This window comes from Pteropus medius, unplaced genomic scaffold (assembly GCF_902729225.1).
Source record: "Pteropus medius unplaced genomic scaffold, Ma_sr-lr_union100, whole genome shotgun sequence".
Taxonomy (NCBI): domain Eukaryota; kingdom Metazoa; phylum Chordata; class Mammalia; order Chiroptera; family Pteropodidae; genus Pteropus; species Pteropus medius.
The window spans coordinates 4214007-4226954 of record NW_024350923.1 but is presented as its reverse complement, the minus strand read 5'-3'; the positions used below and the strand labels follow the sequence as shown (position 1 = coordinate 4226954).

At 60.3% G+C, this 12948-nt stretch overlaps 1 protein-coding gene across 4 annotated transcripts; it reads left to right on the top strand.

Annotated features, from left to right (window-relative positions):
* The first annotated feature begins 3714 nt into the window (after window positions 1-3714).
* On the top strand, window positions 3715-12732 carry CARNS1 (carnosine synthase 1). Of its 4 annotated transcripts, XM_039840692.1 has the most exons (10): window positions 3740-3855; window positions 4321-4347; window positions 5639-5912; window positions 6672-6761; window positions 7011-7498; window positions 7730-7904; window positions 7996-8081; window positions 8643-8874; window positions 8967-9250; window positions 10484-12732. In XM_039840692.1, exons 2-10 carry the CDS (start codon window positions 4345-4347, stop codon window positions 11717-11719), a joined length of 2868 nt encoding a protein of 955 aa, XP_039696626.1. In that variant the 5' UTR covers window positions 3740-3855; window positions 4321-4344; the 3' UTR covers window positions 11720-12732. The 4 variants fall into 4 exon arrangements, with proteins under 4 accessions (XP_039696627.1, XP_039696628.1, XP_039696626.1 ...); XM_039840694.1 differs by lacking the exon at window positions 5639-5912 and having other exon boundaries at window positions 3734-3855; XM_039840695.1 differs by lacking the exon at window positions 4321-4347 and having other exon boundaries at window positions 3792-3855; window positions 5896-5899.
* Window positions 12733-12948: the final 216 nt, after the last annotated feature.

Sequence of the window (12948 nt, the reverse complement as noted above, 5' to 3'; positions counted from 1 at the left end):
TAATAATAAGACCCCTTTCTCAGACACCTCCCCGCGCGCCCTCCCTCTGGAGGTGGTACTGACAGCCTCATTAGGGAAAGGAGGCCATGGAGGCCGAGTACCCAGCCTGGGATCGCCGTGGGGCACAGCGGCTGGGGTGCAGATCTCTGTGCCTTCCAGACCATGCTGTGGCCTCGGAGTGGGGGCAGTCAATGGAATCTCAGGCACTGGAGCAGATAGGGTGAGGAGACTTGCTCTTGGAGTTCTCCCCAAAAAACCCTCTTGCCCTCCATGGGCTTAGCTCTTCTGGACAAGTAGGGGAATGGGAAACTAACCACCTGGGCCCAGGCATCTGTCACGAGGCTGGAAGAAGGGCCCCTGGATATAGACCCTAGGGGCAGGCGGTCTCTGGCTCTGCTGCTTCAGCTGGGGCTGAGTCACTGCCTTTTCTACTCGGAAGCATTTTCTGGGCAGGTACCATTATCAACCATCTATGTGGGGAGCCCGCCCGAGCTGAGGGGACAGACCAGAAGAGGACCAGCCCTGCGTCGTGAGAACGCTTTCTTACGCTGCTGTCCTCACAAGGCTGCGCCAGCCCCCACAGCACCTGGGCACTAGTCGGGAAAAGGTGCCTCTCCTGCAGGCACACGCTGCCCTGCGTGGCAGAGGGGAAGTGACCGCTCACCTGTGTACCTTTGTTCCCCGAGCAACCTGTATACCCAGTGAACCTGGCACACCCAGCTCCCCACAAACCTGTCCGGAAAGGGGCTCGGCAAAGGCAAGCCATGTACCTGAGAGCACTCAGCCTGTGGGGACCGAAGCCGGGGTGGCACTCGGCGATGTCCGCTGGCCTGGGTCAGCCCAGAAGACAGGAGTGGGGGAGTGACAAGCTAAGAAGTAGAAGGGCAAATGGATGCCGCCCTGGTAGGGAGCAGGGCCCATGATCTCCATCTGCACTGCCACCCCTGCCAGAGGTTCCTCCCATCCCCGCCCTGTCCCAGGCTCTCAGAGGTCAGACTTGGACTCCCCACAAAGTCTCTGCATAGGAAAGGCCCTCGCTTTTCTCTGAGCATGAGTTTTCTCCTACAGAAAATGGGATAATAATTGCCCCCTCCCAGCCCCAAGCGTGCTCTACCAGTCTCATTATTAAGATTATTGTTCAATCAGCTCAGGCATCGTCTTACCTCACCCGTCTCTACCTGGCTCAGCTCAGCCTCAGGTGACTTCCAGGCACTCCTGGCTGGGGCAGAGCAGAACCGCCTTGCAAGCCTGCTTGCCCCAAGTCCCAGAGCCCTGGGCCTGAGCCGCCGTTGCCGACCCTGATTCCCTCCCTGCATCCCCAAGGCAAAGACCACCACAGCTAGTGCCTAGCCATGGCAGTCTGGGAGTGGGCACAGAACCACGCTGCTCTCTGTGCATTTGTGTACCCTCTGGCAGAGAGAAGAGCCTGGCTCCACCACGCTCCAGCTGTGTGACCTTGGTCAAGTCCCATCACTTCTTTGAGCCTCACTTTTCCTCATCTGTAAAAGGCAGAGAATCATAATTGCTACTTCACAGAGTTAAGTGAGGTACAGCACATAATGCCCTCCACACAGTGCCTGGGACGAGGTCAAGAAACCCTTACTGACACCGCTCCTGAGTGTTTACACTTGTGCCAGGCACCCCTTGCCTAGCCACGCCTACCCTAAAGTATGTGTCGTAAACCTCATTTGAGGATGAGAAAACTGAGTCCGCAGCTTGTGTTGAAAACAAGACCAAAAAAAGAACAAACAAATGAAAAACACAAAATAACAGGCTTAAAATGGAGTTGCTTATGCTAAGCCCCATGTCACCAAGACTTAATTACAGCTTCAGCTCTCTCAGAAATGGAATCTTAAACCAGTCAATCAGGAATCACCTGGTCAGCACTAGTGAGACCCCTGCCATCCCCTAAAGGGAAGTAGCCAACCCACTCTTCGTCTAGTAAACCCCCTTGTTCCCGCTCCCTTCTGCTCTTAAAATCCTTCATTTTGCACAGCTCCTCGGAGCTTCTTTCTCTCTGCTACATGGGATGCCGCCCAACTTATGAATCGTTGAATAAAGCAAATAAGGATCTTTAAAAGGTACTCGGTTAACTTTTGTTTTTTTACACCTGCTAAGTGTCAAAGCTCATGCTCTCTTTGATGACTTCTGAGCCTCACCCATGCTCCCACCAGTGGGATCACGTTGGGGCTCAAATTATCCATGCTACAAGAGAAAGGACTCTCTAAGGTAGCTGTACCTTGTTCCAGGAGCCTGGGCGGGTGGACATGGAGCAGGGAGAGAGGATCGAGCGGCCAGCCCAGGAAAGCCGTGTGGGGAATGTGGGCTGCGCTGGTCACTTCTCCCTTCCAAGTCCCTCCACTGGTAAATAGGGGTCGGTCCTCACAGGCTGCTCTGTATACAGTTGCAGAAAGATGCAGAAAGGACCCAAAACTGCCACCTGTCCCCATAAGTGTCACAGGCCCCTCAGTATGCTCCCCAGCCCAGGAGGCTCACAGGGACAGCCAGGAGGTCTCTAGGGAGATGGTCTGAGTTTGGGGACGTGAGGTGGGGGAATCATGACAATAACCTGCATGTGTCGAGTGCTGGCACAATGGATCTCTGTCCATTGGTACCTGGCCCTCTATTCAACTTAGTCTCTGTCTCCGAGGCCCCGTCTGTCCCTCTGTCTCTCTCTGGCCTCTTGCGGGTCGGATGTTCTCAACCCACACAGCCCTGTAAAATGGGAACTAGCCCCATTTTAGGCAGGAAATAAGTGAGGTTGGGACCAGCTAGGTCCCACGCTGGAGCTAGGATTGGAAACCACTTGATATGATACACACTAGAGTAGAGGGTGTGAGTCTCTGGATATGTTTCTTGGGGTGAGGAGAGCTGACAGCCAGATCTCTTGGGGTGTGTTTCTGTGGGTACACCTGAGAGTAAGGATGTGTGTCTTGGGGAGACTGAACATGTCCAGCTGACCTGGGTGTTGATGGGCAGGACAGATCCTGCAGACGACCCCCCTTCTCATGCTCAGACCCACTGGAACTCCCCAGCCTGGCCACCCCCTTCCCTCTTGGCTCCCTGTAGGGCAGAGAGTTTCCGGGGGAACTGGGACTGCCCTTGGGGGCGGGGGGGCGGCATCTGAGTGGTCACTACTCTGATAGGGGCTGGGAGAGGCGAGGAGGGGATCCCAGCAATGTACAGGGACCCCCTGCCTAAGACAGCTTTTCCTAGAGAGTCTGCCACAGGGCAGAGAGCTCATGGCTGGGACAGACAGCTGCTGGCCGGCTGTGTTGGGGAGCCCAGGACGCCAGCCAAGGGCAGGGCTCGGGACTGAGCTGTTCCCAGGTCTTTCTGGTTAATTCTTACCCCCTTCTATGGTCTCAGTACTGTCTCTGTCCTCGTCTGGTTTCTCTCTCTGTCCCTCTGCTCCCCCTCCCAGCTTCTAGCTCTTTTCTGATTCTTGAGTTGTCTTTTCTGTCCCTTGTCCCTGAGATTTTACTATAGCCTTGTCTAGACCCTGAGTGATCTTCTGTCCATTGGGTATACTTGGCTCCTCGATCTAATCTCTTATGTCGTTGAGGTTCTTGTCTGTCCCTCTGTCCCTCTCTGGCCTCTCGCGGGTCGGATGTTCTCCACCCCCAGGACTCCAGATCTCCTGACTGGCGGCGGGTTTCGGCGGGAGGGGCGGGGCGGGTCCCCTGGCGGGCGGTGGCCCGCGGGCCCGCGCCGCCTTCCTGGCACTGGGCATGCCCCAGGCGCTTCTATATAAAGCGGCGCTGCCTCAGCCCCGCGCTGTGTCGCCCCCGTCGCCGCGCCCTCACCCGGTCCGTGCCGCCCGCCGAACTTCACCGCGCCTCTGCCGCCCGCCAGGTACCCCGGCTCCTGCCCGCGCCCCGGAGAGAGCCAGGGAGGGGGGCTGCGGGGGCAGGGGCCTAGAGCACGGGAACCTTGAGCGCCCGCGCCCCCCAGCGGGACCCGCGACACTACTCGCCTCCACATACCCACGAGGGGACCCGGCACGCCCCCCGCTGGAAGGGCTGAGTTCCAGGACCTCCCAGAGCTGCGGGGCTGGAGCCCACACATCGCCCCATGATGTGTGAGCTCCCGGTGCAGGACCCATGGGTCCGGGTGCAAAAGTCCCTCCGCCTCCTTGGGGTGGGGGTGGGGCAGCCTTGGACACCTCCTGGCAGGAACAAGAGAGAGACACTGTGGTGGGCACCTCTCCGCCCTCAAAGTCTTAGGGGCTGGGCCGTAGAGTGGGGGGGTCGGAGACCCCGCTGCCCTGCTGCCCTGACTCCTTCCTTCTCGTCTCTCCCTCTCTGTCTTTGTCATCAGGCTCTCAGCCTCTCCACCTGTAAGATGGTGAGTCTCCTCTGGTCCCTCCCCACAAATGCCGGTGTCTCCCACAAGAGGGAGGGTCCAGGAGGCAGCGTCTGGCACCCAGAAGCCTATCCCTGGGGGCTGTCCTGTGCACACAGCTCACACCCATAACCAGCTGCATATGCCCTCCCTTGCCTCCCCATTCTGTGCCATGGGACAAGCAGCTGCTAGGTGCCAGGCACTCCGTCTCTCCCCATCAGCCCTGGGAGGTGGGCACTGTTGGTCTCCTTAGGCATTCATTCATTCTGCAACATTTACTGAGCACCTACTATGCATCTAGCACCATTGTAGGGGTCATAGCCATGAACTCGGTCTGGGCTCTAAGGTAATTGGCCTTCTAAAGCAGGGCACCGAGGCTCAGAGCTTGGCGCTGGCGAGCTGGGATTCAAGCCCAGGTCTGAGGTCCAGACCTCTGCCCTCCTGGCCTCATGCAGCATACTATCTCCCAGTGACCGAGGTGATTCTCTTGGTTCAAGCCTCATCAGCACCCAAGGGCGGGACAGTGCAGGCACCTGGCACCCGCGAGGTCCAAAGAAACCTCACAACTTGTCCAAGGTGGCCCAGCCTGCCCCTCCCCCCCCGGAGGACAGGCCCACCTGTGTTCACACTGAGCCTCTGAGCAGCCCCTGTGGGAGTCAGCCAGCCTCAGAGAGGGGCAGGTGCATACGATGTCATCCAAAGAAAGCATTTTTGTGATTCAGAATATCTGAAAAGGGCTCTAGCTCCGCTCCTACCAATGCCTACAGGCCTTCGAGGCCGACCCGGAGATGACAAGGAACAGATTCACCTACATATTCAGGTCTTGGCAGAACTCCATGATGGCAGATAGGTCACCAAGGCCAGAAAGAAATCAGCAGCAAACTGAGAGTGATTGGTTCATTTGTTCATTTATTCGTCTGTCAACATTTATTGAGCAGCTACAGTGTACCAGGCGCTGTTTTAGGTGCCAGGGCTGCTTAAAAAACAAAAAACAAAAACCTCTGCCTCTGTGAACCAAGCCAGGGCAGACCCCTGCGTGGAGGGGGTGGCAGTGATCCCGCCAGCAGCACACGTCTTTCGGCCCCCACCCCCCAGGACACAGCACATACAGTTTACAAAGCACTGCCACCTACACGGTCCTGGTCTTTACTCCCCAATCCAGCCTCGTCCTCTCCTGGTTCTTGGTACAGGGTCTGCCTGAACGTAACCCGAGGTTAGGCTTATATCCTTGGTGACTCAATGTACCCCTTGGCCGCCCTGCCCAACACCTACCACTCTGCCCCCCCGCCCCCAGCTCTCCCTAGATCCGCTGGGTCTCGAGTGGCCCTGCTCCCTGGGCTCCAAGGACCTGGAGGAAGAGGAGGGCCCATGGGGAGGAGGCTCTGGCCCGCCGCCCCCAGGTTACTTCCCTGGCTCCTGGCGCCAGGACGTGGGCCTGGACTGCAAGGGCTGCCCCGAGGGGGCGGAGGCCCGGGCCTGGACTGTCTACTACTACAGCCTCCTGCAGAGCTGTCTGCAGCAAGCTGGCCTTCCGGAGACCCAGGACCGCAGCCAGGTGCCCCGCACAGGTGCCTGAGGGCTCTATGGAGGGGGCTCTCCTGGGGGGAGGGAGGTGCCCACAGCCCAGCTGGCTTCCGGTCCCTGTGGAGGTCAGCCCCTTCCCCCAGCCTCTGGCTAGGACTGAAGCCAGGGAGATAAGCCAGCCAACTTCAGGAGGCAGGCATTGCTTCCAAGGGTCTCGGGTACCAGTCGAAGTCAGAGATCAAGGCTTCCCTCCACCCCGGAAGATCTGGCCCATGGGTTTGCAGCCCATGTTCTGTGGATTCAAAGCTTCTTAGAAGTGTCTCGGGAGCTGCTGTAGGGGCAGCTAGCGGTTGGCACCCAAGACTCCTCCCCCAGTTTACCCGTTTTACATATCAGGTGGTCACCAAAGATTTTGTGCGGATGGAGAATTCAAGGCTAGAATACTTGAAAAAAAAAATCATAGCCTTGGTCCCATCGTATGGACTGGGAAACCAAGGCCCAGAGACTCCCCCTCCCACTGCACAGGGGCCAGCAGTCCCACAGAAAGCCAGTGGCAGAGCTCAGGCTAGAACTCAGTTCTCCGGTCACCCAGCCTCCAGAGCCTTTTGAACCAGCTGCAGAGAGAAGGAAGCCAGCCTCCCGGGGTGGGGATGGGCAGCAGCTTCCCCTTCCCCCTCCAGCTTCCCCTCTGTCCCCGACTTCTTATCCATACCCGGAAGGGGCATGGGGCTGGGAAAGGGGCGGAAAGTTGGCAAGGGCAAGGGGAGCCCCGGGTGAGTTTAGCATTGTTCTCTTCCCCCGAGGCTTCCCTGGGGCAGAGGTGACCTTGTGCATTCTGGGATCCCCCAGCACCTTTCTGTCTGTGCTGCTGGAGGCTGGGGTCCAGAGTCCGGGTGAGTGTGTGCCCAAGTTCCCCCACCCCCTCCCACAGAAAGGGCAGCCCTGCCTTGGACCAGTCACATCCCAAAATACCCGCCAAGCCTGGCAACTGGCTGCATTCCATTGGACCAGCTGCCATGCTCTAAGTGGGGGTGGGTTCTGGGAGCAGCTGTTCCCCACTACCCAGGGGCCCTGGCCGGAGGTGGAGCACATGGGGGCATGAAGCCTTCCCTGGCCAGCAATTCTCCCCACTGTGCCCACAGGAAACATGCTTCTTTGCCTGTCCCCCGCTTGGCTGACGAAGGTGCCAGCGCCGGGACAGCCAGGCGAGGCGGCCCTACTGGTCTCCAAGGCAGTGAGCTTCCACCCAGGGGGCCTGACGTTCCTGGATGACTTTGTTCCCCCACGCCGCGCCACCTACTTCCTGGCGGGCCTGAGACCGGGGTCTGGCTGGGGTCGGGAGGCAGCTGAGCTTGCCCGTGACCTCACCTGCCCTACAGGAGCCTCGGCCGAGTTGGCCCGGCTGCTGGAGGATCGGCTGCTGACAAGGCAATTGCTGGCCCAGCAGGGTGGCGTGGCTGTGCCAGCTACCCTGGCTTTCACCTACAAGCCACCAGCACTGCTGCAGGGAGGGGATGCCAGCCCAGGACTGAGGCTGGTGGAGCTGAGTGGCAAAGAGGGCCAGGAGACACTGGTGAAGGAGGAAGTCGGGGCCTTTCTGCACTCTGAGGCCCTGGGTGATGCCCTGCAGGTAACAGGCTGCTGTCCCCAAGGTCTGTGCAGATGCCAGGAGGACAGGATGCGTGGGTGGTTACCAAGTCCTGCTGGGAAATTGTCCCGCTTTGGAGCCCTACTGCTGCCCCATCTCTCTGTGGCAATCCCCCGCCTTCCTACCTCAGTTTACTCATTGCTCCTATGGTATGACATCCCGTCCCACAGGTACGTGGGGTGGTGAGGAGGCCCCTTCCCCTTCCTGTTGCAGGTGGCCATCAAGCTCAGCAGCTGGCGCTGGCGGGGGCGGCAGGCGTTGCGTCTGCGGCCACGAGCAGAGGTGGGCATGGTGGCTGACACAGTGCTAGCATTGCTGGAGAAACTGGAGGAGGAGGAGAGTGTCGTGGTGGAGGCTGTGTGCCTACCTGCCCGGATGCCCTTCCCAGGTGAGAGCCGCCTGGGCAGGCCAGCGGTAGGAACTTGGCTCAGCTTCCTGGCTCTTCTGTGCTGGGCTCAGGCCTCACCATCTTCCCCTAGGCAGTCCTCCACCTGGCCCAGAGCTGGCTGTGCGGATCTGTGCTGTGGTGTGTCGGACACAGGGCGACAGGCCCCTGTTGAGCAAGGTGAGCGTGGCCCAGGTTCAGGTCATGACCCCGTTGCCATACCCCGGTCCAGCCCCACTGAGCTGAGGGTCCCTGAGCAGAGAGAGGACAGGATCTTTGAGGGAGAAAATGGGTTGCCTCTAGGAGGGCTCCAGGGTCTGACACTTTTCCCCTCCCCTCCTAGCTTTCCTGCACCCCTCCCACATCAGGAGCCCTGCCTGATACCCCAAGCTAGGGCGGAAGCCCGGGAGACTTGGGGACCCTCCTAGGTGCACAGCTGTAGGCCAAGCTGAGAGGAAGAGACTCAGCCCCGCCCTCGAGGAGATCCAGGGCTGGGGCACACCAAGGTGGCACAGGCCCGCAGGGCTGCAGGAGCTTGGAGCCCCCAGCTGGGCCTGAAAGCCTGGGCAGAATCCCTCAGGGGTCTAGGGACCCGTGTAAGTCACACTGGAGAAGAGGGCCTCTTGCACCTCCAGAAGGGTCTGGCCTGGATCTTGACACAGGGGCAGGTGTGCATGGTGTGGGGGGTGGTCCTGGGAGGGCTCCTCCCAGGGCCAGCCCCCTGAGCCACACCCTGCCCAGGTGGTGTGCGCCGTGGGCCGTGGGGACCGGCCTCTACGGCACCAGAACTCTTTGCCGCGGACGCTGGAGGTGGCGCTGGCCCAGTGCGGACTGGGTGAGGCGGCGCAAGTGGCGGTCGTGCGCCGGAGCGTCAAGGCGGCGGCCGAGGCTGCGCTGGCCGCTGTGCTGGCCCTGGAGGCCGGTCTGAGCGCTGAGCAGCGCGGCGGGCGCCAGGCCTGCACTGACTTCCTCGGTGAGTACGGGCGGCCCGGGACCGAGGCTGGGGGCCAGAGAGCGAGACCCGAGGGCGGCCCGCGCTGAGCCCGCGCCCCCCGCCCGGCCCAGGCGTGGACTTCGCACTGACGGTGGCGGGTGGCGCGCTGACTCCCGTGGCCTTGGAGCTGAACGGCGGCCTCTGCCTGGAAGCGTGCGGCGTGATCGAGGGGCTCTGGGCCGCCCCGCGCGCGGGGCTGGCGGCCGAGGAGGCAGCGGCAGCCGCGCCGCTGGTGGAGACCATGCTGCGGCGCTCGGCACGGTGCCTCATGGAGGGCAAGCAGCTCCTGGTGGTCGGCGGGGGCGGCTTCAGCAAGAAGTTCGTGTGGGAGGCGGCTCGCGACTACGGGCTCAAGGTGGGCGGGGCGCGGGGCGGGGCCAGGCTCACGCCTGCGTGGTGGAGGCGGGGCCTGCGGGGGGCGCGCGGTTGGGTGGGCTTTGGGGCGGGACTTGCGGGGGGCGGTCTCGCTGGGGGCACCAGATCCGAGGCGTAGCCCCGCAGCCCCGCAGCCCCTACCAGGTTAGAAGTGTAAATTCTGGTCGCTCGCTTAATGCTGTCCTCGCCTGGTGTAAGAGGAGCCCGGGGTAGACGGGCTGGAGACGGGGCGCGGGCGGGGGTGGGGTGGGGTGGCGGGGCAGTGTTCAGAGTTAGTGCCAGAACCCGGGCTTCGAATGCCAGGCTAAGAAGCCTGGCCCTATCCTGCAGAAAGAGCAGGTCCTTCCTTTTGAGGTTGAATCCTGAGGGGCACAACAGTGGGTGCTGGGAGCAGCTTACAGATCCTGAATCAAGTTCACAGCAGTGGCCTTACACTACAGAATCTGGAGCCATTTAGGCAGAGTAGACATTCCTATTCCCGTTGAATAGATAAGAAAACGGAGGCCAAATATCTAGTCTCTTCCTGGCCCCGTCTACTACAGTGGCCTCCTCCCCGCTCTCCTACAATACAACACCCCCCTGGCAACCCGCTCCTCCCACCATTCCTAGGCCCCTTCGCTCCCTGCCTTGCGCACTGTATTCTCCACCTGGAATGTCTCTTCGCTCCTCATGCCGCCAAGTGTTACAGTGCAGACAGCCACCCTCCTCTCCCTCTTCAGGGGCTGCCTCTGCCCTGAGTACCAGCTGCTTTGTGTCTGTGTCCCCTCAGTGGGCAGTGAGCTTTGAGGGTGTGGGACCCCACTGGATTCCTCCGTGGGCATCTCCCAGCATCAGAACACATTGGGTGAATAATGACCAAGACGCTAGACTACCTGTCCCACGTCCCAAGCCCTGGCCAGAGTGAGGCTGCCTGTGGAAATGAGCTCACCTACCTGCTTCTCTCCTCCCTCCATCTTTCCGCTGGCTGGCTCTTACTCAGCTCCCAGCGTAAGCATCGCCTCCTTCAGGATGCCTTCCCTCCCCTCCAGGCCGGGTTAGGTGTTTCATCTCTGCACTTTTGTTATCCAGTCATCAACAGATATTTTTTGAGCACCTAGTACTGGTGAACTCATCTCCCCCGAGGGCCAAGACCACCTTCTGGGCCTCATCATCTGTCTCCCCAGCGCCCAGCACAGCTGATCTGGGTGTGTTGCCCTCCCTGTGGTTTCTGCAGCTGCACCTGGTGGAGTCAGACCCCAACCACTTTGCATCCCAGCTCGTGCAGACCTTCATCCACTTTGATGTGACAGAGCACCGGAAGGATGAGGAGAATGCACGGTTGCTGGCAGAGCTGGTGCGGGCACGTGGTCTGCAGCTAGATGGCTGCTTCTCCTACTGGGATGACTGCCTGGTGCTCACAGCCTTGCTCTGCCAGGAGCTGGGTCTGCCCTGCAGTCCCCCGGCCGCCATGCGCCTGGCCAAACAGAAGAGCCGCACTCAGCTGCACCTGTTGTGCCGCCAAGGCCCACCCTGGCCCTCGCCCTCCCTCCATGCTGTGCCTTGTTGCTCACTGGAGAGTGAGGCTGATGTGGAAAGGGCTGTACGCCAGGTGCCTCTGCCAGGCGTCATGAAGCTGGAGTTTGGGGCGGGCGCGGTGGGCGTGCGGCTGGTGGAGGATGCACCACAGTGCCACGAGCATTTTTCTCGGATTGTCCGAGATCTGCAAGGTGAGGCCGATCACCCTGGCATTGGGCTGGGCTGGGGCAATGCCATGCTGCTGATGGAGTTCGTTGAAGGCACCGAACACGATGTGGACCTGGTGGTGTTTGGTGGTCAACTGCTGGCTGCCTTTGTCTCTGACAATGGCCCCACGCGGCTGCCTGGCTTCACTGAGACGGCAGCCTGCATGCCCACCGGGCTGGCACCGGAGCAGGAGGCGCAGCTGGTGCAGGCAGCCTTCCGCTGTTGCCTGGGCTGCGGGCTGCTGGATGGCGTCTTCAATGTGGAGCTCAAGCTGACCAGGGCTGGGCCACGGCTCATCGAGATCAATCCCCGCATGGGCGGCTTCTACCTTCGAGACTGGATCCTCGAGCTCTACGGTGTGGACCTGCTGCTGGCTGCTGCTATGGTAGCCTGCAGGCTTCGGCCCGCCTTGCCTGCCCACCCACGGGCCCGTGGCCACTTGGTGGGGGTCATGTGCCTGGTGTCCCAGCACCTGCAGGTGCTGAGTTCCACAGCCAGTCAAGAGGCTCTGCAGGCTCTTCATGACGGCGGCCTGCTGCGCTTCAACCTATTTCTATCTTTAGAGGAGGCCCTGGTGCCTAGTGAGTACGAGGAGCCCTACTGCAATGTGGCCTGCGCTGGGCCCAGCCCGGCCGAGGCCCGCCTGCGCCTGCTGGGCCTCTGCCAGGGCCTGGGCATCGACGGGCCCCACTACCCCGTTGCCCACTTCCTGTCCCACTTCAAATAGCACTGGAGCTAGGAGAAAGGGGTAGAGTGCTGGAGGGGGGGACTGTGGTGCCTTCTGCCACCTGATGCTCTCTCTGCCTCTTCCCATGGCCCTGCCTCAGTCCTGGCCCAGCCCACCCCACTCCAAGGCCTCAGGTCTGTTCCAGAGTGGCAGAGCCATTTTGACACCAAGACTCCCCTGGGCTCAAGGGCCATAAAAGTATCTCCTGCCCTCCCAAAGTCCCCAGTCCAGCCCACAGCTGCCCCAGGACTCTAGCCATGGAGAATCGACGACAGCCGCCCATACCACACACGTATCTCCCCACCCCACCCCCAGGGAGGCAGGAGTGGACCCAAATCCGGTCCGTCCTCCACACCTCTCCAAGTGTCTCCGCCACCTACAGGAGGAGAGAACCCGGCAGGCCCCTGGCCTTCGACAAATCCCAAGACAACCTGAGACTAAATCTGATGTCCTCTTAACTCTCGTCCCCTCATTTAACATATTTCAGGATGGTTCTAGAGCCTGCTGACAACTTTCGGCAGCACGCCTCCTGCCTCGTTTGGCCTGAGCAGTAGAAACAGGTGACCTGGGATCAGCAGTAATCGTCTCCCCTCTAGGTAGACACGATTGCCCCATTCTACAGATGAGGAAACAGGCTCAAAGAGGACAAAACCATTGCCCCAAGTTCACATCACAGTGGATGGAAGGTTGAGGAACAAGACGTAGGGTCCGAGTTTCTGCTTTTACTAAGTCTTACATGCCCACTCAGCTTCTAGGCCCTGCTCACCTCCCCACCCTCATTCATACGTGGTCCTGAGACGTGTGAACACGCCCCTCCCATGCACCACGTATCTCCACCAAGCTTTGGTGCTTTGGCCTTTGGCACACCTAACCAGCACCAGCAGAGGAGAGTCTGCACGCCTTTCCTAAGTCAGGGGAGGCTGCTTTAAGAATTCGTCCCTCTGTGCAGCACAGGAGCTGTGGACAGCTCCATAAGTGTCCCTCTTCAAATAAAGGCTTAAGGTCTATGGAAATGTCCAGAGTCTGGGACAGGTTCTTGCGACTGGGATGATACCTCTCAGGCTCAGTAAGGTGGGGGCTGGGGAAGGGAGGAGGGGGAGGTAGCTAGAGGATACCTGTGGTATCTAGAGGTAAGGATGACCATCACACTGGCCAGGCCTTTGGGTTGACCTTTGGTGGGGGCCTGCCAGGGGCACCCACACCAGGACCCAAACCTGAGGATCTGAGGG

What these genes read in the sequence shown, in the direction of transcription:
- CARNS1 (XM_039840692.1), top strand. An exon ending in CAGCCAGGTGCCCCGCACAG is followed by an intron (nt 5,913 to 6,671) that starts GTGCCTGAGGGC and finishes TCTTCCCCCGAG; the next exon opens with GCTTCCCTGGGGCAGAGGTG. An exon ending in CTCGCGACTACGGGCTCAAG is followed by an intron (nt 9,251 to 10,483) that starts GTGGGCGGGGCG and finishes TGGTTTCTGCAG; the next exon opens with CTGCACCTGGTGGAGTCAGA.